This window comes from Sciurus vulgaris (assembly GCF_902686455.1).
Source record: "Sciurus vulgaris genome assembly, chromosome: 14".
In the NCBI taxonomy this organism is placed as follows: Eukaryota; Metazoa; Chordata; class Mammalia; order Rodentia; family Sciuridae; genus Sciurus; species Sciurus vulgaris.
This window is the reverse complement of record NC_136475.1, coordinates 83271913-83297609: the sequence shown is the minus strand read 5'-3', so window position 1 is coordinate 83297609 and position 25697 is coordinate 83271913. Positions and strand designations below refer to the sequence as shown.

Sequence of the window (25697 nt, the reverse complement as noted above, 5' to 3'; positions counted from 1 at the left end):
AAATTCTCCCATTGTAAAATATCTGTGTAATATGGAAAAATGTTAATTATTCATCCAATTTATTATGTGTTTCTTTGTAAGCCAGGACTCTGGTTATTATTATCATCCATTTAGTCTGCAAATAGATAACTTACCCAAATGATGCTGCATTTGCCCAAGAGAAAAATGCAACCCAAGATACCATATTTTTTTTTTACATAATACAACTTTTTCGATTGAAAGATAATTTTAAAATATAAGATTTCTTTAGGAAAATACAGAAGGATATTCATAGGATCATTTAATTCTAAACCAGAAATGATATCCTAGTATCATATTTAATCATTCTTGGTCCTAAATCCAAACAGTGACAAAAAACACAACACCTTATTTTCCCCTTTATTCCTGAATTTGATGTGAAATTCCTGAGTCATTAAAAGCTGCAGTTGGGTTTTATAAACATATTTTCACAAGCTGCTCACACAAGTGAAAGAATAGGTAGCATGAAAGTTTCTTCTTATTCAAAAAAATTAATGTGCTTGAGTTAAAAATATTCTAGGAAATTTGTGATTCTTCAGTGAAACTTGTGTTGTCAGCTCATTAAATAGTTCAGTTCATTAGATGTCATTGTAAATGTTTTAAAGAGTTATTTCCATATTGATTAAGGAAAGAAAAAACATGAAAATTTATTTTGCAAGAACATATTCAACAAAGTAACCTACCAGGAATTCGCTATGTCTCTGTGCTATGCTTTCCTAGTTAGGTAACTGAAAGGAATTAAAACATCAATTTATCCTAATGAAAAGACCTTAGAATATTTTTAAAAGTTAATTATTTGACCTGTGATACTGTCGAGCTAAAATATATTTTCTTTTAGCTTTGATCAGAAAATCCAATTTAGTTGTCTGAGTGGAAAGTCTGCTTCTCAGGAAATGAAAGAACATCTACTCTAAAGAAAATATGGAGTAGCAAACACTACATGCTTGCAATTAAGGAGGGAAAAAAAAATCCATGAATGTTCTTTAAAAATACCATTTAAAACAATCAAGCTATATAGATTACACTAGTGAACATTGGTCATGTTTATAATGCATGCTAATTGAATTAGGGTTACTCTTCTCTAAATGCTGGGTAGGAAATGATGTTTCACACGTGCTGCAGAAGAACACTAATGCCACAGCATGCCAATCTCCATGAAGGGCCGTGCCATCTTTGCTAAAAGGTAGCAACATTTGAAATACTTGAATATTTTGATTCTTTGAATTCTTCAGAGCTTACAACAACAACAAAAATGTGAGTATATAAACTAAAGGATACAGAAGAATAGTTTTTATCTAGATAGGGTAGGATTTATTATCCAGTACTTGGATTAGCAAACTTCCTCCATTTGTTTCCGTGTGATTTCTCCTGAAGCACAGACATTACATAATGTGCAAACACTGTAAGGCCTCTACAGGTCAAGTTGGCAGGTTAAGGTCATTGTCTAGATGACAGTCAAGTTACAAAGGAGATCTGCAGGGGGAATATGTAGCTGGACCAGACAAGACGACTGGGAATGGTCTCTGGCTTGGTCTTCTTTTCCCTTGGTAGCCCTTCTCTTCACCTACATAACCTGAAATCATACCACCAATTCATGTGACTGTATGAATGCTAGTTACAGTCACCATTTGTGGGGCATAAGTTCTGGTAGAGCCCACTAATCATCTACAAGGGTCAGGTCTTCTGCTTTGAGCTCTCTCTCAGCTGGGACCTTCTTCCATTTGTAGTAAGGAAGCCACTAGGAGTCGCCTAAGGATGGCTAGGGCATGCCTAGACAAAGCTTGAGTTTGTGAAGGCTGTTGCTAAGAGGAGGCAGAGTGACATGGGATTCAGAGACGATAGGTGAGCAGAGCTGGCTAGGATATTTGAGATAGTTAATGATCAGCTTAGGGTAACTAGTAAGAGACTGACTAAGTATCCAAGTAGAGAATCCAATCTTTCAACCCAAAGAAGAAAGAGGACAGGTAATTCTTGTCTCCTTTTCCTTTACTCAGTTACACAGACTGGGTAGGTAACGGGAACAAAATAGGCTACTGAAGTAATGAATACTTAGATATCAGAAGGCCTGATCTAGAGCCAATGGGTTAGAAGACCAGACGAGGAAAGGATGGAAGAATGAGGGCTATTCATTTTCAGGTTGGTCTGCTGGAATGAAGAATGTTCAGTCAGGTTTAGAGTATATTTTGAATGTGGCACAACTCTACTATGGTTGTGTTGGAAAGGAAATCCAGGTTCCTCAAGCAACAAGATGGCTGGAAGGCTCTGGTTGCTTTGGGCCAGGGAGGGGAATTGTGCCTAACCTGCCTTGCTCCCTGCTTCTTGCACTTGGGGCTGCTGGAGGTCAATCACTGCAACTACAAGGAAGATTCCTTTCTTTCAAGTGTAGCTTTTGGGGTCTGTTTCTCTAAGAGGCATTTATAATTTAGGTGTAGACAAATGGAAAGACACCTTTATATAAAGACCTTTTTTAAATAAAAAACATTAAGCATTTGACTACATATTATATGTATAATATATCCACTAAATATATAATTGTGATTTGTTTTACCCAGACATTTGTAAATAGAGAAAGGAATAAAAATTTCTTATATCCCATATTCTGATTTGGGTTTAGAAAATGGTTCTAAGGAGGCATAAGGAAAGCACAGGAGCTGCCTATGGAATGTGCCCTTACTCCAAGGGTTGTAGGTCCTCAACCTTGTCATATTTCAAGGACAAGGCACCACCTATTTAGGCAGTCAGGATAAAGAAAATACCTACTCCAGGGAGGAAAATGAAGTCCCCAGCTGATGAATGCTTTTATTTTTAATTCAACTTTTATTTTATTGAGTCACATGTAAGTTTTGAGAAATACATGTACCCTTTACCCAGTTTCTCCTAAAGGTAACATCTTGCAACAGTGCAGTTTAACATTACAACAAAGATTGACACTTATGCAGTCAAAACAAAAAATAATTCCATCACTGCGAGGATCTCTCTTGTTGCCCTTTTATAAACACACCCATTTCCATCCTTGCCCTCTTTCCATCCTTAGCCCTTGGCAATCATTAATTTGTTCTCCATTTCTGTAATTTTATCAGTTCAAGAGTGCTATTAAATGGAATCATACCTATGTAACCTTTGGGGATTTTTTTTTCCCCACTGAGCATAATACTCCAGAGAGACATTACACATTTGTGTGTGTGTTAAGAGTTTGTTCCTTTTTATTGCTGAGTAGCTCTCTGAAGTATGGCTACATAACTGTTTAGCCATTCACCCACTTATGTTAAGGCTGTAATAAAGAATGGGAGTTGGGGAGAAGAGAAAAAACAATGCACAAATATAGAAAATACATTGAGCCTTGTATCTGTGATGACTGTTGACAGCTATGTATTTGGAAAACACCTCACACACAATCTGTAGCTATACAGCTGGACAGGGACAGTGGTGACATTTTAGATTCACTGTGCATGTGATCCTGTGGCATTCTCAACACAGGAGATGAAGCGAGCTTTATTCAGGAGTCCTGCCTTTACCATCAGCTGGGGCAAAAGGACAACCACGGCAGCTTTGGTGAAAGGCACGCTGCCTGGCTTTGAATGCTGCTGTGTGATGATCATTTCCTTTGGAATTTAAACTCCCCACGACAAGACTTAGAGGAGGAGAATAAAAGCGTTCAACCTGTTCACTTGATTGGAATAGTGGGCCTGGCTTTCTTAGGCTGTTTTTGCAAAACACTGAACCAACAGGGCATATGACGGGCTTCTCTGAGGCCTCGACACACACTACACGCCCTGCACAGACCTGCTTCCAGGTGGGAGAATCAGAAGCAGAAGGCAAAATTAAAGCTCGATGAGGCTTTTCTACCCATTTGTCATACAGAACTCCCTTCTCTCACTCCTGTTTCCGATTTTATTTATCTCTGGTTTTAAACTTTTGGGGGGAAAATCCAACAAAAAACTGCTTTCTTGATATTCATCCTCTGCCCAAGATTTTTCTGTAAATACTTCCTTACTCAACAATAAAATAAACCTTTTAAAAATGTGCTTACCAAGGCAGAACGGTTGTAATATATTCGTCTGTAAAAATTCTGTCTTCAAGTTCATTGCTCGAAGGCCCATTCTGATTAACAAGGACTTGATTTTCTCGGGACATGGTGTAAGTAATAAGTAGCCAGTGACATACAGAGCATATCGAAACCAGCACAGAAGTGGAGTGGCAATCCTGCCGTTGGGTGATTCGGCCATTCGCTCAATGGTTGGGAACAGTAGGAAGGTGTGAATGACCTAAAGTAAACAAACACACTTTGATGAGAGGTTTTCTTAAGGGATAGCTGTTCCTTTATCGTTTCTCTATACAATACTGACAAACTACTAGGTTAGAATTTGATTAGGCAACCTTTAAGGCTGAGAAGAACCACCACCTACTGCTCTCCCTCTCAAGCCATATCCAGTTTGGACATGATCTACGGGTATCTCTTGGGCTTAATTTTCAGGGAGATGAGGATTCAGAGTTGATTATTCAGTTTGTTTGGCTTTTCATTTGTTAGAATGGAGTAGCAACTTCTAAGCTCCAGCATGTAGACCTGGAAACCAGAAGTCCTACTGACATTTTTGTTCATGTCTCTTGGTGCATGTGTGCCTGTATTTTGGTGGGCTCTATCACCTTGAAGTCATGGATCATAGGGTATGGTATGCATATATTCTGCTTTAGTAGATAATTCCAAATATTTTTTGTGCCTTCCATACAAGTTTTATTTTTTATTTGTTCTTTTTAGTTATACATGACAGTAGAATCAATGGTGAAACATTTATACAAACGTGGAGTATGTCTTATTCTAATTAGGATCCCAATCTTGTCAATGTATATGATGTGAAGATTCACTATGGTGTATTCACATATGTACATAGAAAAGTTATGTCAGATTCATTCCACTGTCTTTCCCATTCCTATCCCCCACTTCTCTTCATTCCCCTTTGTCTAATCCACTGAACACCTATCCTCCTCACCCTTATTGGGTGTTAGCATCCAGATATCAGAGAGAACATTTGACCTTTGGTTTTTGAGATTGGTTTATTTTCAAAGTCTTTGTACCAGTTATTCCCTAGTGGCCACCAACAGGGTACCCAATGTATTAAGATTTCAATTTCTCCATATCCCCACCAATACTTATTATCTTGTGCTTTTTAGATAGCCATCCTAACATGTGTTAGTTGATATAACATTGTGGTTTTAGTTGCCAAGTCCCTGATTAGCAATGTCAAGCACCTTTTCATATACCTGTAGGCCATTAGTATGTCTTCTTGGAGGAAGTATCTATTCAAGTCCTTTGCCCATTTTTAAATTGGGTTCATTTTTTTCCTTTTTAATAGTTACTGTCCTGTGTCTTAAGAAATTCTTTTCTAACCTCAAATCATGAAGATATTATTTTTTTCATTCAAAATGTTTCTTTAATAAATTAGATAGTGTTACCTCTTTTCTAGCTTCAGTTGTGATCCAGTGCCTTTGATATCAGACATCAGTGATTTACCAATTCTGTAATGCATTTATACTCCTCCTTCTGAAAGAAGTAAATGCACTTTTCCTAGTCCCTGAGAGTAAAGGTGGGTTTTGTGTCCTTCTCATCCACACAGTACACTGTCCTTTTTCACAGTAGCCTGTTTGATGGCATTGCCCAAATGTTGAAGTCTATCAGATATTCCCTACGATTCTGCCTTCATGTATCTCTACAGTAGAGAACAGGACCTTGAAGGTCAAAACTGTGGAGGACATTTTTCTTTCTAGCCATATTTCTTGTTTTTCCTTGGTCATATCTCTCCGCTAAGTGCTCAGCTATTTCCTGTAGACTTTTTCCTTTTCTCTCAACAATAACTGAGATATTTTAGTTGTTTCTTTTTTGGTTATAATAATCTGACCTCCATTGGATCTCTTCTTCTATCTCATAATAAGAACGTATTGTTCCTTGAACACCTGTATGAACTTGATGATGAGTAAAAAACATTCTTTGGGAGGAGGGAACAATATTTTCAGATAGTTTTTAAATGCCAGATTGGCAATAACGCATTGCAAATGCTTCTAATGTGCTTTTAGAATAAATGCAGGGTTTCAGCCAGAATATGAAAGCAAGATTCTGCTACTCTGGCATCTTCTCAAGTAAAGAGCAGAGGTGGGGGTGGTGGGTGGACTGAAACGTGCTGAATAAAGGCTTCATGTGGCATGCACGGGCACTTGCGATGGAGATGTCAGAGGCTCTGGTAAGTCAGCAATGACAGGGTCCAGCAGCCATGAATCAGAACCAGTTGCCTGTATTGCCATGGGCTTAAGGAATCGCCCTTCCTGGATGCCACTTTCATCAGAAACTCCAACTCAGCCCATTCCAAACACAGAGAAGGAATGAGATCAGCTCTGGAATGCTAGTACTTTTCTAATGGCTGATCATTTTCTTTTTCCCATTCTAGCATAACAAAGGGATACAACATTCCTGATTCACTGGTAATCAGTATGATGTTGAGGACACAGGAAAGCAAAGTATATGGCACAATTGTCATAACTAGTTATCTTAAGATAAGTTAACTTAAGATAACTAGTTATGAGCAATGAACACAACAGATCTCCAAGGCTCCAGAACTCTGGAGCAGAAATCTCCCCACTGTCACACTTGAGGTACAGCAGGTATGCCACTACTTCACCTTTGCCTGTTGTCAAGACTAATAATCCTAAACATCAAAGAAGATGGGATCAAGAGGAACTACAGAACATCATCACATTTATAAAATATTGCACTTCCCTCTTCTGTTTTTGAAAGTATAGTTACCTTAGTGTGTGTCTGGAGCTCACATAGAAAGTAAATTTTTATATTATCTAATGTTAACAGTATAATTTAGGGATCTGATATTTTACTTGGATGCTAAACAGCATGCTTTAAGAGTTTGGGAGGAAAAAGAATGAAAAAATCTTTCTGCACTCAGAGTAGTGCTACAAATAACCACTTATTTTCCATTTTCCAATTCAGAGTTCTTCTATCTTTTAAGTTAATTTAGTATTATGAGTCCTTTTATTCTTGAAAGAGCTACAGATGTTCTGTTGGACTTCAAAAGACTTGACAGATTTCAAACGGGTAGGTTTAGTGAATAAGAAGCTGGTAGAGAAAGGAAGAGCTTCTTACTACCCTGCTGAGCTACCTCCCCATCCTGCAGGAAGAACTCTCCCTCTAGGTCAGGGAGTAGGTGTCTCGGTAGCTGAGATGGCAGCAAAGACAACGATGAAGCTGACTTCTCAGATGTGGCTGTGTCCTGGTTTGTCAGTCCCACCGGGAGCTGCAGGAACAAGATCTGGTAAGGAAACCACGTCAGCCACAGTTCACAGTTGCTGCAGAGTCCTGGGCAGCCAATATTCTTGAGCAATATCTCGAAAAGCTTGATGGTTTTGCCTTTTACATTTAGGTCCATAATCTACCTAAAACTGATTTCCACGTACGCTGTGAAATATGGGTCTCATTCGACATTTTACCATATGGAAACCCAATTGTCCTAGCACGATTAACTGCAAAGGCTGACCTTTCCCTGCTTTTCTGAATAATATTTGTGTTGTAAATCCTGTATATATGTGAAGGGACCCGAGTTAGGGCTGTCTAATTTATTCCAAGAGTCTAGTTTTTCTAACTCTGTGCCAAGACCACAATGTCCTATTTACTAAAGCTTCACAATGTATTTTGACATTTGGTAGGGTAAGTTAAATTCCAACTTCTTGTTCTTCAAAAATGCCATGGAGTCCAGCGTGGTGGTGTGCACCTGTAATTACAGCTACTCTGGAGGCTGAGGCAGAGGACTGCAATTGAAGCCAGCCTAGGTAACTTAGCAAGACTCTGCTCAAAATGAAATTTAAAAATGGGCTGGGGATGTAGCTCAGTAGTAGAGTTCTTGCCCAGTATGCACAAGGCCCTGGGGTTTGATCCCTAGTCTCACACACACACACACACACACACACACATACACACACACACACACAAGAATGGCTTGGATATTTCTGGCTCTTTGAATATGAAGTATAAACACTTCAGAAGTGGCTATCCAAATTCTACAAGCATCTTGCTGAGATTCTGATTGGGACTGTATTAAATTCAGTAATACTTTTACAATATTGAGTATTCTAGTACATGAACATAGGACAGTTCTCCCTCTATGGTAAATCTTCCTTAATGTCTGAAAAAGACATTTTAGACATGACCTGTATCATCCTGCACTTCTGTAAGGTTTTCAAGATTTTATTATTTTTTAATGTTATTTTAAGGGTATCCAAAAGTTTCACTTTCTAAATGGTTGTTTTTGCTATAATATAAATAATATTTACATGTTGAATTTGTGTCCAGTATACTTACTCAAGAGCCCTACTGGATCTAATAACTTGTTTGTAGATATCTTTGGATTTTCTAAGTATACATTCATATCATCCACAAATAATGACAGTGTTGTTTCTTCCTTTAAAATCCATGTCTTTTATTTCTTTTACTTACTATGTTGGCCCAAACCTTAAGCAAAATACTTCAATCTCAAAGGAATAATTTTCAGCCTCATCACTTAAATTAGGCAGTAAATTAGAGTATGAGTGAAGGAATTCTGGAGACATATTTTATCAGATTAGGGAAAAAAAATTCTTCTATTTCCAGTTTGAAAATTACTTTTTGAATCCTAAATGGATGTTAGTTTCATCAAATGCTTTTTCTATATCTCTGGAGATAATGATGCGATTTTTCCACTTTCATTTATTAATGTGATAAACTACCATACTGACTTTCTAATGTGAAAGCAAACTTCCATTCTTGAGATAAACATACCTTAGTCATTGCACTAGTTTTATGAATGCTACCATATTTGGTTTCCTAATATTTTGTGTGAGATTTTTATATGCCAATAAGTACATCTGTTCTGTAGCTCTCTTTTCTCACATTATTAATTTTTTTCTAGGTTTTGCTAGTTTGAAAAAATTAAGTTAGGAAGCATGGCTCCCTTATCCATTATCCTGAAAATTTAATAAAATAATAGAATTGTCTATTCTCTGAATATTTGGTTCAACTCACAAGTAAGGCATCTGGATTTGGAGTTTTAGTTGTAGAAAGAGCTTTGACTACTGATTGATTTGATTTATTTAATGGCTTAAATTTATTCAGGCATCTTATTTCCTCTTATATCTGTTTTGATGTTATATTTTACTATGGATTTGTTCATTTTATTTAAATTCCCAACTCATGGCTTGATTTATTTATAATACCCTGCTATTATACTTCAATTTAGGCATCACCAGTAGTGATGATCTCATTACTTTCATTTGTACTACTGAAGAACATGATGGAGTAAATATTTTATGACTATGAAGTAACTTTTCATTTCTAGGAATGTTTTTTCCCTAGGGTTTATTTTAATTAATGTTAACAGGGTATACTGGTTTTCTTTTGGTGAGAATTTGCAAGATACATCCTTTTCTACTCCTATTTTCTACATTGCTATCACCTTATGTTTATAGGACATAAAATCTCATATTTGTCCTTTAACATATTTAGTACATTAAATGCATTTCCATCTAAAGTATTTAGCTTATATTTGAGGTCTAAATCTAAAATGTAAATCTCTTATTCTGTACTTTTAATTTTTTTACACCACCATATTATTTCTTATTCTTTTCCCTCCTCCTCTCCGTCCTCCTTCTTCTCCTTTCTTCTTTTTTCACAGTACAGGAGACAGAACCTAGGGCACTCTACCACTGAACTTAATCCCCGGCCCTTTTTATTTTTTTATTTTGAGTCACCGTCTTACTCAGTTGCTGATGCTGGCCTCAAATTTGTGATTCTCCTGCCTCATCCTCCCAAGTAGCTGGGATCAGAGGTGTGCACCACTGCATCCAACTTATTTCTTCTTCTTTCTTACCATCTTTTGAATAGAAAGATGTCAATAATAAATACGCAAACTTGTAAATGTGACACACCCTATTAACAGAATGAATGAAATCACACGATCATCTCAATAGGTGGAGAAAAAGAATTTGACAAAATTCAACATTTTTTCATGACAGAAACTTGTCCACAAATTAGGTACAGAAGGAATGTGTCTCATACCAAAGGCCGTATATGACAAGCCTACTGCTAACATCATATTCAATGGTGAAAAGTTAAAACTTTTCCTCTGATGTCAGGAGTGAGACAGAGATGCCCACTCTCACCACTTCCATTCAACATAATGGCAGAAGCTGCAGCCAAAACAAATAGGAGAAAGAAATGAAAGGCATCCAAAGTAGAAAAAAAAGAAAAAAGAAGTTAAACTATTCCTGTTTGCAGACTAAATGATCTTATATAGAGAATGACTCCACCAAAAAATCTGTTAGAATAAACAAATTCTGTAAAGTTTTAGGATAGAAAAATCAGTAGCATTTCTATATACTAATAACTACTCAAAGAAGAAATCAAGAGAATAATCTTACTTATAATAGCTTGAAGGGATAAAATAATAAAATACTTTAGAATAAATTTAATCAAGGAGGCAAAAGACCTGTAGACTGAAAATTATAAAATATATATGAAAGAAACTGAAGAAAATGCAAATAAACAGAAAGATATTACTGTGTTCATGGATTAGAAGAATTAATATTGCTAAATTATCCATACTACCTAAAGCAATCTACAGATTCAATGTAACCCCTATCAAAATTTCAATGATATTTTCCACACAAAGAGAATAACCCTAAAATATGTACAGATTTTAGATCCAAATATCCAAAATAATCTTGAACCAAAAAAAAAAAGGAAAGCTGGAAGCATCAACTACTTGACTTCAAAAATATACTATGTGAGTCGGGGGTTCAGTTCAGTGGCAGAGCGCCTGCCAAGCATGTGTGAGGCCCTGAGTTTGACTGTAAGCATTGCAAAACAAAAAAAACAAACAAACACTGCAACGCTCTAGCAATAAAAACAGTCAAATATTGCTATGAAAAATAGACACACAGACCAACAGAACAAAATACAGCACCCTCCACACATTTATAGTCAATTCATTCTCAACAAAGGTGCTAAGAACACATGATGGGGAGAGATCAGTCTCTTCAGTAAATAATGCTGGGGAAAAACGTATATACTCATGCAGAAGAATGAAATTGTCCTTATTTTGCAATATATATGCAAAATTAAAATGGATCAGACTTAAACAAAATGTAAAACTGTAAAACTACTAGAAGAAAACATAGGTTTTCAGCTACATGAAATTGTGTGAACAATGATTTTTTGAATATGATCCCAAAAGCACAGGCAATGAAAACAAAAAGAGACAAATACGATTAACAAATGGGACTACATCAAACAAAATGCTCCTGCACAGTCAAGGAAATAATCAACAGAGTGGAGAGACAACCTACCAAATGTGAGAAAATACTTGCAAATTATACATCTGACAAGGGGTTAACATCCAAAATATATAAGAAATTCAAACAAGTCAAAAACAAGAAACAAGTAACTTGATTAAAAATGGGCACAGGACTTGAATAGATACTTCTTTCAAAACATACACACAAATGGCCAATGGATATGTAAGAAAATGCTCAACATCATTAATCATCAATGAAATGCACGTTAAAGCACAATGAGATATCACCTCACTCCTGTTAGAATGATTATTGTTAATAAGAGGAAACATAAATGTTGGCTAGAATGTAGAGAAAACTTGCTTTCTAGAGAAGATATTCAAAACCAGAACTCTTAGGTACTATAAAATTCTTTATTAGGAAAGTAAAACTAAATTATATCCTATTATACCATTTATGAATGCATTTATGAATACGCTAAAACATATTACAAGTATTTTACATAGGAAAGTTAGAAATAAATGTTCCTGTTTTTTTTTTTTTTTCCCAACTTGGCAAATCTACAGTTAACCAGTACAATCAATTAACAAAAACAATCTGTTTACCAAGAAGTCTGATCATTTAGTCTGGTATGGTAACTCGTTTCTCATTATGTTTATGAAAATGTCCTCAAAGATTTAGAGAATATAGATGGTTAATTCAGTTAGTGTCAAACTAAAAAACATTCCACCAGATTCCATGCTAGTTCTGTAACCCATAACACATAAGGAACTTTAGACTGATCAAATCAGCTGGTAGAAACAGGAAGAAATCCATTACTTTTATAAATGATCCTTTACTGTGACCCATGTTAAACAAAACTGCATGCAAGCAAAACTAAACATACATGAGCAACCACAGGGCCATATCTGGTTGATCTATATCAATAACAAATTGAGAATTAAAGTGCACTCTGAAATCATGGGAATGGACCAAAACAATAAGGAATTTCTAATATGTACTCTGAATGCCTCATTGCCTCACAAAAAATACCAAAGACTGTTCATCACAATGAATATTTAGTTGATGAGTCTAGTTTTCCTTTTTTTCTTTGCAGAACAACAGTTATTACCTGTTAGATGAAACTTATACTTTCCTTAAATATCATAATGATAATTTCAACGAAATTTATAGTCTAAATTTGGTAAATTTGGTAATATAAGTCAAAGTAATAAGAAATTCCTTTATTTTTTATATAGAAACCTAGTAGCAAAAAAAAAACAAAAAACAAAAAAAAAAAAAAACACTCAGGTCAAGGAAGTGTACCTAATTTTGTAACACAGCTGTGCAGAGAAGGTTTCCAAATCTACCACAGTCAACTTTTGATAATGAAGCACAACCATATTTTCTTGAATAGTACAACAAAGTAAATATGCACACTGGGACTTTTTGTATTGGATACATTTATGGGGGTTAGTGCTTAATAATTCTTGAATTTATTGCTATTATTAATCATTATTCAGAAAAGAAGGTAAGAAACAACTTAAGGTGTGGTCATAAGGTAAAGAGTACGATGCTACAGTACAGTTTGTATGCAATGTTTCATTAAATAAGATTTTTAAAAAGGCAGAGTAAATCTAAAAAATCCCTTTTAAACTTTACTGTATAGTTAGCTTATTACAGAGGCATCCATTTTCCTGGGAAAAAAACAATGATGCCTATATGTCACGAGAAAGCAAGGCCATGATAAATAGTACTTCAGCCTCTTCAAAAGAAGAGCAGCCTTGCTACCCTACCTTTTTATTTATTAGGTTAGACCACCTGCTGTAGTAAAGGTACTGTGTTTTCCCACTCTATAGGCTGAAAAGAAGAAAATGGAGCACACAGTTTTTTTCCTTCAATGATTGCCAACAGTGTTAAAGCATGTCTTAACAAACATATAACATAATCCAGACAGCCATCAAAGATAAAGTTGCTAACAGTCAAAGTCTAGATCTAGAAATAATCCTAGTTTACTTCTTTTCATAAGGTCATGTGTTCCTCTCCTTAGTGTCAGACTGAAAACACAAGCCTATTTGGCTTATTTAATAAGTATGCAGTTTATAAACTGCAAATGCCCTTGTATTTTAATAGCTGAGAGCTTGCTTTCTTTTTAATATTCTGTATTTAAAATTTTGTATGTCAATAAGATAGGAATATGCTCCATGGTGGGGAAGTACTTAGAATAATAGTAGTAATGATTATTTATTGTTTTCTAGGCCCTATATTAACACTTTATACTTATGATCATCTTATTTGTTATCTTATTTAATAAAAACAACAACCTTATGAAGTTTCCAATTTTTTTCATAGATGAGAAACCTAAGGTTCAACTATGAAAGTAGCAAAGATGAGACCTGAACCCAAGCAATGTGACTTCAGAGTCCATGTCATTAACCATTAAATATGAGATATACAAAAGAATGCCTTTGTAATCGTTATTGTTTGGAGACAAAATTTCCTTATGTTTGAACCAGTAACTATCCTTATTGTTAAACATGGGCTATCTCAAATCATTTAGCTTCAGAAATAACTAAGCCCACATTCTAAGAAATAAAGCATTAAATCCTTCAACTACTGATTATTGAAACAAAATTATGCCGTTTCAATATATTTTGGTTAAGGTGATATTTAAGAAACAGATCACTTACCATTTTCCATTAATTTGAATTACACTCAGACCTCCTGAGGCAGAAATTTTACTACACTTTAATTACCTGAATGTAAAAAAATCAAGTATTTAATCTACAGGTCAAGATTGCTAATTACCAAGAATGCTTGCATATTTGTAGAAATCTTATGATTACATGAACATTTGAAACTTTCAAAACTGTCCTGTAGCCCCATTTTTCTCCAGCTTTTATCACTCTTTATACTTTACATTTTGTTTATTTTGAATGCAAAATGCTCTCTTCTCAGCTTGAAATCTCTTGGAATCCACTTTCTTTTCAGACTTTCTGATTCAGAATCACTGTGAATTCATGCAGGAAATATTAATGTTCACAGGTTCACTGCAGATTATTCTTTACAAGCTGCTCTGAAGCATAATAATGTCTCATGGAGCACAGTACTCTCCAGGTAGCTTCAGAATTCAGTGATTGGTGACAATTGTAAACCCACTCTCATGTCTCCAGCTACAAAATTCTCTCATTAACTACTGTGGTCTTTTTCTGATTCCCAATGGCAAAGCTACACAGAATGCGAAAGGATGGTGATGCTGAACAGGAAACACAAGGTTTCTGACCTAGAGAGTGACACAGTGGAGAGTTCCACAGTCAGAGGCGTGTACTCAGCACAAAGCACCAGACAGCAGGGATTTTGGCCACAGAAGTTGTCACAGGACACTCTGTTTCTTAGATGTCAGCTGTAAGGTTCACAGTGTAGCTCCATTTTATCTAGCAAAACATAAATCCATCAGGTAGGGCAACACGGCCCCAGGAGAGAGATTATAATTCAGGAACACAGTTAACTCACAGGCCAAAGGTGAGGCCCAAGTGACTAAAGGAAGTGCCCTGATTCCCACTAGCCTTGATAACAAATGGGTCAGAATCTGTTTTCATCAGTTGGGGTTAAAATAAAGATGTGTCTAGATTCATGAGGGCCTCCTGGTGGTGATAACCCAGTCCTGCTACTACCTCTGTCAATACAGAGCTTGGAAGACTTGCCTTCCCAGACAGAACTGGACAGCATTCTTGACACCCTGGAGGCACTGAAAACTGAAAACCCTGGTGTGAATCCTAGGTAGCCTTGGGCTCACAGGTGTTGGTGGCATTAGCAACAAGGGTCTGTGGCCACTGACTCCTCCAGTCTGGGGTCTGAGGAGGGGTCGATGGCCACAGATTTCACCAGGGGAGATCTCCAGTTCAGTCCATGGAGTCATCTCTTGGAAGCCACCAACTGGAACCAGTAAGGACAGGGTATGGTATGGCTTAAGGCTTGCCTGAGGAGAAGGGGAGGGCTTCCAAGGCTGCAGGATATGTCCTCTGAACTGCAGTACCTCAAGTTCTTAAAAGTGTCATGTACATGTGAGGAATTTAAAAAGAAGCCTAATTCTATGTGGTCATCAGTGCCTGAGGAGCAGTTGATCATTTTGTAACAGAAGACAATGATTATAACTAACTAAGCCTGTTCAGTTAAATTGCTAAATTTCTCAAAATACTCTGGGAGAAAAAAGAAAAGTAAAGCAGGCCTAATTTTTCAAGTCTCTCAAAGTCTCTCAAAGACACCTTCACATCTCTAAACCTAATGATCAATTCTCAGTTCTCATCTAATGTGAACTTTATGAAGTATCCAACAGAGTGGATCACTCTGTTCTTGATATATTACTTCACTTGGCTCCAAGGATACTACATTGACTGGGTTCTCCTCTCACTTCTTCAGGTTCTTCTTTTCAATTGCCTTTGACAGCTGATAGCTCAGACTTCTAAAAAATTTTTATTTACTTTTTTGATGTGTGTGGGGCTAGGAAACAAACCCAGGGCCTTGAACACGCCAGGCAAGCATTCTATTACTGAGCTATACTCCAGCATTTAAAAAAAAAAAATGCAACTTTCTACTCTCCATTTCCACTTGAGATGTCTAAAGAACACCTCAATATTAATATTCCAAAATGAAGTATCTGATCTTTCCCAAAGCTATCTACTCAATCTTTCCCAATTCAGCTTATGGCCAGCCTAAAACTTTGCAGTCATCCTTAGTCCGTCCTTTCTTTCACATTCCTCATTTAATCAATTAGGAAACTCTTTGGTTTCCTCTTCAACATACATGCAGAATCAGATTCCTTTTCTGATAACCTCAACTGTTACCTCTATGGTCTACTTCACATTCACTCCATCATCTCTCACCTGAATTATTGCAATGCCCTCATAATTGGCTTCCCTGCTTACATTCTTGTTCTCTTACAGTCTATTCCAAACACAGCAATGAGAACGTTCCTCTTAAAATCCAAGTCATATATCACTCTTCTGCTTAGAGTAAAAACAGTCTTTTTAGACAACTTTCCTATTATTCCACGCTATTCCTTTAGTTCCAGCCAATCTGGCCTCCTTGCTGTTCCTCAAACACAGGCATATTCCTGGCTTAAAACCTATGTGATAACTATTTCTGAGCCTGGAATTCCTGTCCTCTAGACAGGCACATAGCTACTTTCCCCTCCTGCAAATCATTTCTCAATAAGACCTACTGACCACCTAGCTTAATATGAAAGTCAGTTTTGAAGAGTTAGCATTGGCCACATATGCAACAATTTTATCTCCAAAATAATTAATAACAAACCATACACATTTAATAGATCAAATTCAAAAGTCCCTGCTGATGAATGTGCAGACACACATACATAAATATATACGATATGAGAGAAAGAAGGGCTTTTGCTTACAGAAAACTCAGTAACAACTGGTCCCCATGGAGAGAGCATTAGAGTTGGAAATTAATTTTGCAATTATCATGGCAAAGATCAGATTAGGTAAGAATAGACAATGGGTGTTAAATACTCGAGAAAATTTTGAAGAAGACAAGAATGTTTCCATGATCTTAAAAGTGTCTCCCCAGAGATTAATACGTGCTAGGAAAAAAGTAATAATTCTACAGTAGAGAAATTTTGGGTAACATCTTGAATGAGTGATCAAAATTAACATCACAGTGAGGGGCAGCTGAACATCATGTGCCCAAAGATGTGTAACCATGAGAAGGACAAAGCATCACCCCTGCAGTAATGTATCCAGCCTCAGTCAATCAAAAGGAAACATGAGACAAAAACAAGATTAAGGATGTTGTTTTACAACTTGTTTTTTCCCCCTCCAAAGGGAATATATTCTTCAAAATGTCAGTTTCATGAAAAAACAAAGGAATGCTGTTCAGATGTTTCAGACTAGGGAGAATAAAGAGACATGAAAATTAAATGTGATACCTGATACTAGATGGAGTCTCATACTCGGGGTGGGGACTACTATCAATGGCTTTAGTGGGTCAAACAACAAAATTGGAATATGGAGACAGACTGAATAAAGTATTACATCAATATTAAATTTACTGAAGTTGATAATTGTTCTGCAGTTAAGAAAGAAATTATTCCTAGTCTTACAAACTACACACTTAAGGATGTATTTGGGATGAAAGAAACATTTAACTCAATCCCAGACGATTCAGATACACACACACACACACACACACACACACACACACACACACACACGAGAGGGAGAACATAAAGAGAGCGATAAGAGTGCAAAGAAAGTAAACAAGGTAAAATATTAACATTAAATGTGGGTAAAGTGCATATTGTGTGCATTGTATTCTTTGCACTATTCTTATTCTTGCAAATCTAAGTTTAAATTGATTTCCAAATAAAATGTTAAAAGATCACTTGCAGTCCACCACTGCCCTCTATCCCCCAGCCAAGGCACTTCCAACCCCCTTTATCTTGCTTCATTCTTTCCATCAAGGAAGTATATTAATTTATTCTCTTTTTATGCCTATCCCATCTTTCCTTCCTAACTTCTAATTCTGCAGAGGTGTGGCTGAGTTTTCTTTTGTTCACAGATGCATCCAAGTCCCTCACAGGTGCTCAGTAAAAGTCACAGCACAGAGTAACCTAAATGAATGAAAATATGGCTGAGAGGCAGCAAGTTCCAACACCTGCCTCATTCAGTACAGCACAGCCTGGAGGATTATTCTGTGTAGAAATTGAAGGAAAGAGGTTCAGGAGCTGGGTAAACTGGGCAGAGAAAGAGGTGGGGGAGGGGACATCCTAAGAAGGGGAAGTAAGTAAATGGCAAATGCTAACTAGTTGAGATGTTTGCTTTAGGGATGCTGCCCTTGGACAAGAGGTTTAAAATTTTTTTTTCCCCCATATCAAAATACCAATGGCATTCTGCACAGAACTAGGAAAAATAACAAGAACAACAACAACAGTCCTAAAGTTCATTTGGAAGAATAAAAACCCTGAATAGCTAGGGCAATTCTAAACCAAAAAAGTAATGCTGGAGGAGTCATAATATCTGACTTCAAATTTTACTACAGAGCTATACTAACAAAAACTGCATGGTACTGGCATAAAAATACATAGACCAATGGTACAGAATAGAAAGCACAGAGACAAACCCACACATCTACATTCATCTGATTCTTGACAAATGTGCTAAAAACATGTATTGGAGAAAAGACTGCCTCTTTAACAAATGGTGCTGGGAAAACACGTTACCCATATGTTGAAAAATCAGACTAATTCAAAATGGGTCAAAGATCTCAGAATTAGCCTAGAAACTGTGCAACTCCTAGAAGAAAACATAGGGTCAACACTTCAGCATATAGGCACAGGCAATAACTTTCTCAATAGGACCCCTAAAGCTCAGGAAATAATGCCAAGAGTTAATACTTGGGATGGTATCAAATTTAAAAACTTGTGTACAGCAAAAGAAACTATTAGGAATGTGAAAAGAGAACATATAGTATGGGAGAAATCTTTGCTAGCAACTCTTCTGACAGAGGATTAAGATGTAGAATATAAAAAGAACTCAAAGAACACCAAAAAAATTGAATAACCCAATTAATAAGTGGGCCAATGAATTAAACAGACTTTTCTCAAAGAAAAATAACAAATCGCCAACAAATACATGAAAAAATGCTCAACATCATTAGCAATTAGGGAAATGCAAATTAAAACTACACTGAGATTTCATCTCATACCAGTCAGAACGGCAGTCATCAGGAATACAAATAATAATAAATGCTGGAGAGGATATGGAGAAAGAGGAACATTTGAATACTGTTGGTGGGATTGTAAATTAGTATAACCACTACGGAAATCAGTATGGAGGTTTCTCAACAGATGAGGCATGGAAACACCATCTGACTCAGCTATACTACTCCTTGGAATTCATCCTAAAGAATTAGTCATCATACTGTAGTGCTGCATGCATACCCATGTTTTCAGCAGCACAGTTCACAATAGCCAAACTATGTAACCAGCTTAGGTGTCCATCGATGGATGAATGGATAAAGAAAATGTAGTATATATACACAATGGAGTTTTATTCAGCTATAAAGAAAAAGGAAACGATGTAATTTGCAGGAAAATGGATGAAATTAGAGACCATGATGTAAAACAAAATAAGTCAACTCAGAAGGTCAAGGGTTGTAGGTTTTCTCTTATATGTGGAAGTCAGAGGGGAAAAAGGAAAGAAAAGGTGGTGAGAGGACCTCCTAAAAACCAAAGGCAGATCAGCAGAAGCAAGGGACCAGGGGTGAAAGATGGGGAGGGAGGGGAAAGTCCTGGGGAGTGATATCGGCCAGATGATATTGTTATATTGAGTGCATATACAAATACGTAAAAAGTCCCATCAATATGTACAACTATAATGCACCAGTAAAAAATGTGGAAAGAGAAAAAAAATTTTTTTTTTGGAAAAACTTAATGGCTCTAGAAAAAAATACATCAGAAAACTCCAAAAATCTGCTCTCCCAAGAGATAGTTCTATGAAATAAAAGATAATATAAAAAGGGAACAAAGAACAAGGAATTCCTTAGAAACAGTTCGCATAAATGCTGAAATTAAAAGCTTAATAAGATGAATCAGAAGATAAATTTGGGGAAATATCCCACATTTCTTGTAGTATAGAACTAAAAAACAAAAGAAATGGACAAATGGAAAATAAATGAAGAGAATCGTTTATGAAAGCATAATGCATGAAGAATAATAAAATGAGAGAAACTCAGTAAGTACACCAGTTTCTGGATTAAAAACAATAAACTGTTCAAGTTAATATAATCATAAAACATAACACTGGGGATAAACTGAAAATTCTAAGACTTTCCAGAGGAAAAAACAATTCACACATACAGTCAAAGACTCAAAAAGACACATTTCTCAATGGCAGGGCTGGCAGAACGTGAAGCTGGGTAATAGCTGGTCGTGGTATGCATGAAGTGGATTACCTTGATGGAGAGCAATCTCCTAGCCAAGACCAATTAGAAAAGTTGGGGAAAAACTGTTTAAAAGTCCTTTCAAAACACCAAAGGGAAAGGGAATTTGAAGGGACAAAATCCCTGGGAAAGAAGAAACTCAGGAGTGTGAGAGTTTTTCTTAGTTATTTTCTGATTTTAATGTAGTAGCTAAGAGACTGAGAAACTGAAGAAGTTTCTAGAAATCTATGGGGCTCAAGAAACAAAACTTGGGGGTTGTGCCCATTAAAGAAAAGGTGCCCTAGGTCTTCAGGACTGTTGGCTTCAGTCTTTCATATTTATATTATATTATATTATATTATATATATAATTTTTTTTTTTTTTTTAGTTGTGGGTGGACATAATACCTTTATTTTATTTTTATGTGTTGCTGAGGATCAAACCCAGGGCCTCACATGTACTAGGCGAGCATGCTACCACTGAGCCCAACCCAGCCCCAGCTTCAGTCTTTTATCCATCCTCTCATGGATATGCTTCCCTGATAAACTGACAATCTTGTTTCATCTCAACCAAATACAAGTAGTCTGGCCTGGAATGTGAGACCTCAAAGTGACCACATTTCATTCCTGTGAAGTATCTTTCATTTAGTGCCTGCTAGGCTTTTTCCACTTCAGGGGATTTCTTGTGGTCTGCATTGCATATTGTTCACAGATTTTCCATATAAGCAAGAAGTGAGTGTAAACCTCGTACACACTAGGTAACCATATTAGAGAGTCTTTCTTCCCTTGGTGAACCCACTCATGTTTCTCATCTCCACAAACAGACAAACAGAAAGAAGCTTCTGGCTGGAACAAACAATAGCCACAAAAAGGCCATTTCAAAGCATTTTGTTCATCAGTTTCCACTTTTCTCTTTGTTATCTCTTCTCTAACAGTTATGATCCATTCACTGAGAATTCATGAATTTGTTCTGTGAACAAGCTCATGTGCAGCAATGTACAAGCTATAATTTTCAGAGTAGCCACCAGTTGCAAGGGAATTTACAAATGAGGTATTCTGCCTGGGTCACTCACTCATTGCACAGCCCCTTAATGTCCTACCAACATGAACCTCATAGCCAGGTGAGATCTGAATACGGCATACATTCAAATAAGGCCTGCTTCAGCCTAGCAGTAGAATGAATGATGCTAATCTCCACCTGTGATTTCTTATTTGTTTATTTGAGACAGGGGACTTGCTATGTATGTTGCCCAGGCCGGCTTCACATGCATGATCCTCCTGCCTCAGCCTCTCCAGTAGTTGGGATTATCCCCCTGTGATTTTGTTTTTACAGCTGGAAACACCATTAGGCAGGCTATCAAAAGGCTTACTTATCAACAACCCCAGTGTTCTTTTGAGGGAGAGGAGGCATTGTGAATAAAGGATGCAAGGAAGGCCAACAACTGCCTAGCTAACAGAGAAGAGGAGAATCTTGAGTAGGGAAGCTGGGACAGGGAGGGAAGAGTGGCAGGTAAGGAGTCAGGCAAGCTGCTATTACCAAAGATGCCGAGGCTGGCTTTGTACCACCACTGGTCTTAGGGATGGATTTTTCTGCAGAGAAATGAAGCAGTTGACACTGTCCTTTTACTTTTCTCTTCATATGTTTGTGTTGTGCAATTGAAGAAATCTTCACTCTAAGACCATAACAATATTCTTCAATTCTATCTTCCAGAATCTGATTAATATTGCCCCCTTGGATGCAGCTTGATGCTGTCTCCTGCTACTGACTTGTACCCTCTTTCACTGTCAAAGACAATAGTTGTTTCCTTAAAGACAATGCAGGCAGTTAGGCTACTGAATGAACAGCAGTGGGACTTATGAACCAGTAAGAATTTTACCCAGCAGCAGTTGCAGAAGTTGAAAATGACATATAGTTTAATTTAATTTCATAAAAAAAAAAGCAATGGATGTCTTCCTTTGGGGATGTGGAAGGAATATATAAGACTATATCCTAGAACTTGCAGGGGTACAAAGAGAAAAAGAGCCAGCTCCAATCCTGTGGCTATAATAAAAATTAGACAGCAGCCACAAGACATAACACAAAAGCTAATAGATGGGATGTTTCTAATATTTTAATAATAAATAGTATTTTTGGACATGAGTATTTTCCTTATTTTTGAAAATATTTTCTTCATATACATTATAAGAAAAAGAATTAACAGGGTCAAAGAGTATCAACACATTATAAAAATTTTAATCACACATGATCATTAAAAAAAACAGTACTAGAAACAATGTAGTCCAATGCAACTCCAATGCAACTATTACTCCTAGACACCAGGAATAACAACCAGAGCCACCTGGTATTTACCTGTTCAGATTTTTCTAGAAAGGTATAGAGAAGGACACACAAATGTGACACAACTTTCTCTTTTAAACTCTACAAAAGTAGCAGTTAATTTTGATAACTCTTGAGGTTCAGTCATCAAACATTTTTAAGTACTACATACTCAATAAGACATCAAGTACTAGCATCTACTAATTTATTAAGCGCTGTGTCACACACTGTACTAGGTACATTTTTTTGTTTCTCTATTCTTTATTTTTTCAAAATACTTTAAATTTGTTCTAAATTAGTTGTATGTAACAGTAGAATGCATTTATACTTTAAAAATATATTTTATTAACTTGTTCTTCAGTGAATTATCTGTTCATATCCTTTGCATCTTTACTTGAGAACTTACTGTTCTTATTATAGATTCTACAAATTCTTCATAATAAGAGGTTTACCTTTCAACCCTGGTGATTAAGAAAATGTGTTTTGAAGTCAAATGCATGGGTTCAAATTCTAGTACTTCTACCTAATGCTGATAAAGTTACTTACATGCTAAGTCTCAGTTTTTCTCATGTATAAAATAGAATAATAATAGCATCCTCAAACAGTTGTTGAAAGGATTAAACAACATTATTAAACTATAATAAGAAATAATAATAAAGTAAATAATAATTATAGTAAAAATACTTATTAAATAATTTGATTTTTAATTACTATAAATATTCACAATCATGTGCCTTAAATAACTTTTAATATTCTAATGAATAATAATGTAATACAGCTTGAATTTTTTTATTAAATAAAATATCATGGGGGGTACTATGTTATTTCTCTGGTCTAAGGATGGAAACTTGAGTGACAAGTTAATTAGTTTTAAAAGGATCTTTGTAAAATCATGAACTCTTACACCAAATATCTCTAAAACAAAATGTAATGGGATTTAGCTATTGTTTTCTTAAGCCAATTTCATATCATTTTCAGAAGCCATTTATTGAATCATAAAAGCAATTTGTTATATATAGTATGCAAGTCTCTCTGAACACTAATTCAAAGATATCTTTTTTTTTTTTTTAATCTTTTTACTATTTTTCCACCTTCCTGGAATGTGCAAATACCTTAATCTTAATAATTAGGAAAAAAAAAATTTAGTATCCTGCAAATAACTGTAAAGGCATTTGGGGGACAAAGAAAATCAGAATATGAGATAAAGATTATAAAATATTAGTAGTTATGTCACTTTGGATAGAGGGTATTCATTATACAATTATTTTTATTCAAAATTTTTCATAATAAAATTTTATTAATTAAAAATACCTTTTTCCTTTTTGTTTCAAAAATTTCCTGGTGTTATGGTTTAGATGTGTTGTCCCCCAAAAGCTCATGGGTGAGACATTGCAAGAACGTTTGGAGGACAAATGATTGGGTTATAGCCTCAACCTAATCAGTGAACTAATCCCTGATGGGATTAACTGAGTGGTAACTGGAGGCAGGTGAGGTGTGGCTGGAGGAAGTGGTTCATTGGGTGTGACTATGAGGTACATATTTTGTATCTGGAAAATGGAATCTCTTTGCTTCCTGATTATGATGTGCTGCTTCCCTCTGCACACTCTCCCACCATGATGTTCAGCCTCACCTTGAGCCCCAAGGAATGGAACTGGCCTTCTATGGACTAAGACCTCTGAAACTGTGAGCCCCCAAATAAACTTTTCCTCCTTTACAGTTGTTCTGGTTCAGTCTTTTAGTCATAGCATCAAAAAAAAAAAAAAAAAAAAAAAAAAAAAAAAAAAAAACCTGACTAAATCAGGGTAAAATATTAATGTGCTTTTTAACTCCTTAATTTCACTTAAGCATACCTAAATTTCTCATTCTTACACCAAGCCAGGCATGAGTGACTAACTAAAGCCTCACATAAAATAGATGGGTGCTTTCCTTCACCAGGATAATATTCTTGAAATTTGTTAAAATACCACAGACATCTGTGTTTGTTGGAATATAGAGCACCATTTGCAAAGCACAAGATTGAGAACTTGCACACAAAAGAACAGAGCTTATTCTTCATAGCAAAGGAAACGATCAAGAATGCGAAGAGAGAGCCTATATAATGGGAGAAATCTTTGCCAACTGCACCTCAGAGGAAGCATTAATTTCCAGGATATACAAAGAACTCAGAAAACCTAACACAAAAATAAATAATAAATAGAAAGATAGATAGATAGATAGATACATACATACATACGTACATACATACATAACCCAATCCAAAAATGTGCTAAGGAACTAAATAGACACTTCACAGAAGAAGAAATATGAATGGTCAACAAATATATAAAAAATGTTCAACATCTCTAGCAATTAGAGAAATGCAAATTAAAACTACATTGAGATTCCATCTCACTCCAGTCAGAATGGCAATTATCAAGCATACACGTAATAATAAACATTGGCAAGGATGTAGGGAAAGACGTACATTCATACATTGCTAGTGGGACTGTAAATTGGTGCAATAACTATGGAAAGCAGTATGGAGATTCCTCAGAAAACTTAGAATGGAACTACCATTTGACCTAGTTGTCCCACTCCTCAATATACAACCAAAGGATTTAAAATCAGTATACTACAGTGATGCAGACACATCAATGTTTATAGCAGCTCAGTTCACAATAGCTAAGATATGAAACCAACCTAAGTGCCCTTCGACGGATGAATGGATAAAGAAAATGTGGTATATATACACAATGGACTATTACTCAATCATAAAGAATGACTTTATGACATTTGCCAGCAAATGGGTGGATTGGAAGTGAAAATAAGCCAGTCCCCAAAATGCCAAAAATCAAAATATTTTCTCTGATATGTTGAAGCTAACCCACAATAAGGGTGGGGGGTGAGGGAAAGAATAAAGTGGAATAGATTAGACAATGGGGAATGAAGAGAAGGGAGGAGAGACCAGAAAAGGAAAGACAGTGGAACAAATCTGACATAATTTTCCCATGTGCACATATGAAAACGACAGTGAATCCCACTATCGTGTACATCCATAATAATGGGATACTAACTGGAATAAGATTCCATGCTGTAAAATTATATCAAAATGGATTCTGTGTCATGTGTAACTAAAAAGAACC

At 36.1% G+C, this 25697-nt stretch overlaps 1 protein-coding gene across 5 annotated transcripts in view; it reads right to left on the bottom strand.

Moving 5' to 3' along the window:
- Nucleotides 1-25697, bottom strand: part of LDAH (lipid droplet associated hydrolase) — a 97783-nt gene that overhangs the window by 24706 nt on the left and 47380 nt on the right. For all 5 annotated transcript variants that reach the window (XM_079110941.1, XM_079110939.1, XM_079110940.1 and 2 more), the window contains one exon: nt 4049-4283. In XM_079110941.1, the coding sequence (XP_078967067.1) occupies nt 4049-4283 (235 nt within the window). The remainder of the gene's footprint in view (nt 1-4048; nt 4284-25697) is intronic.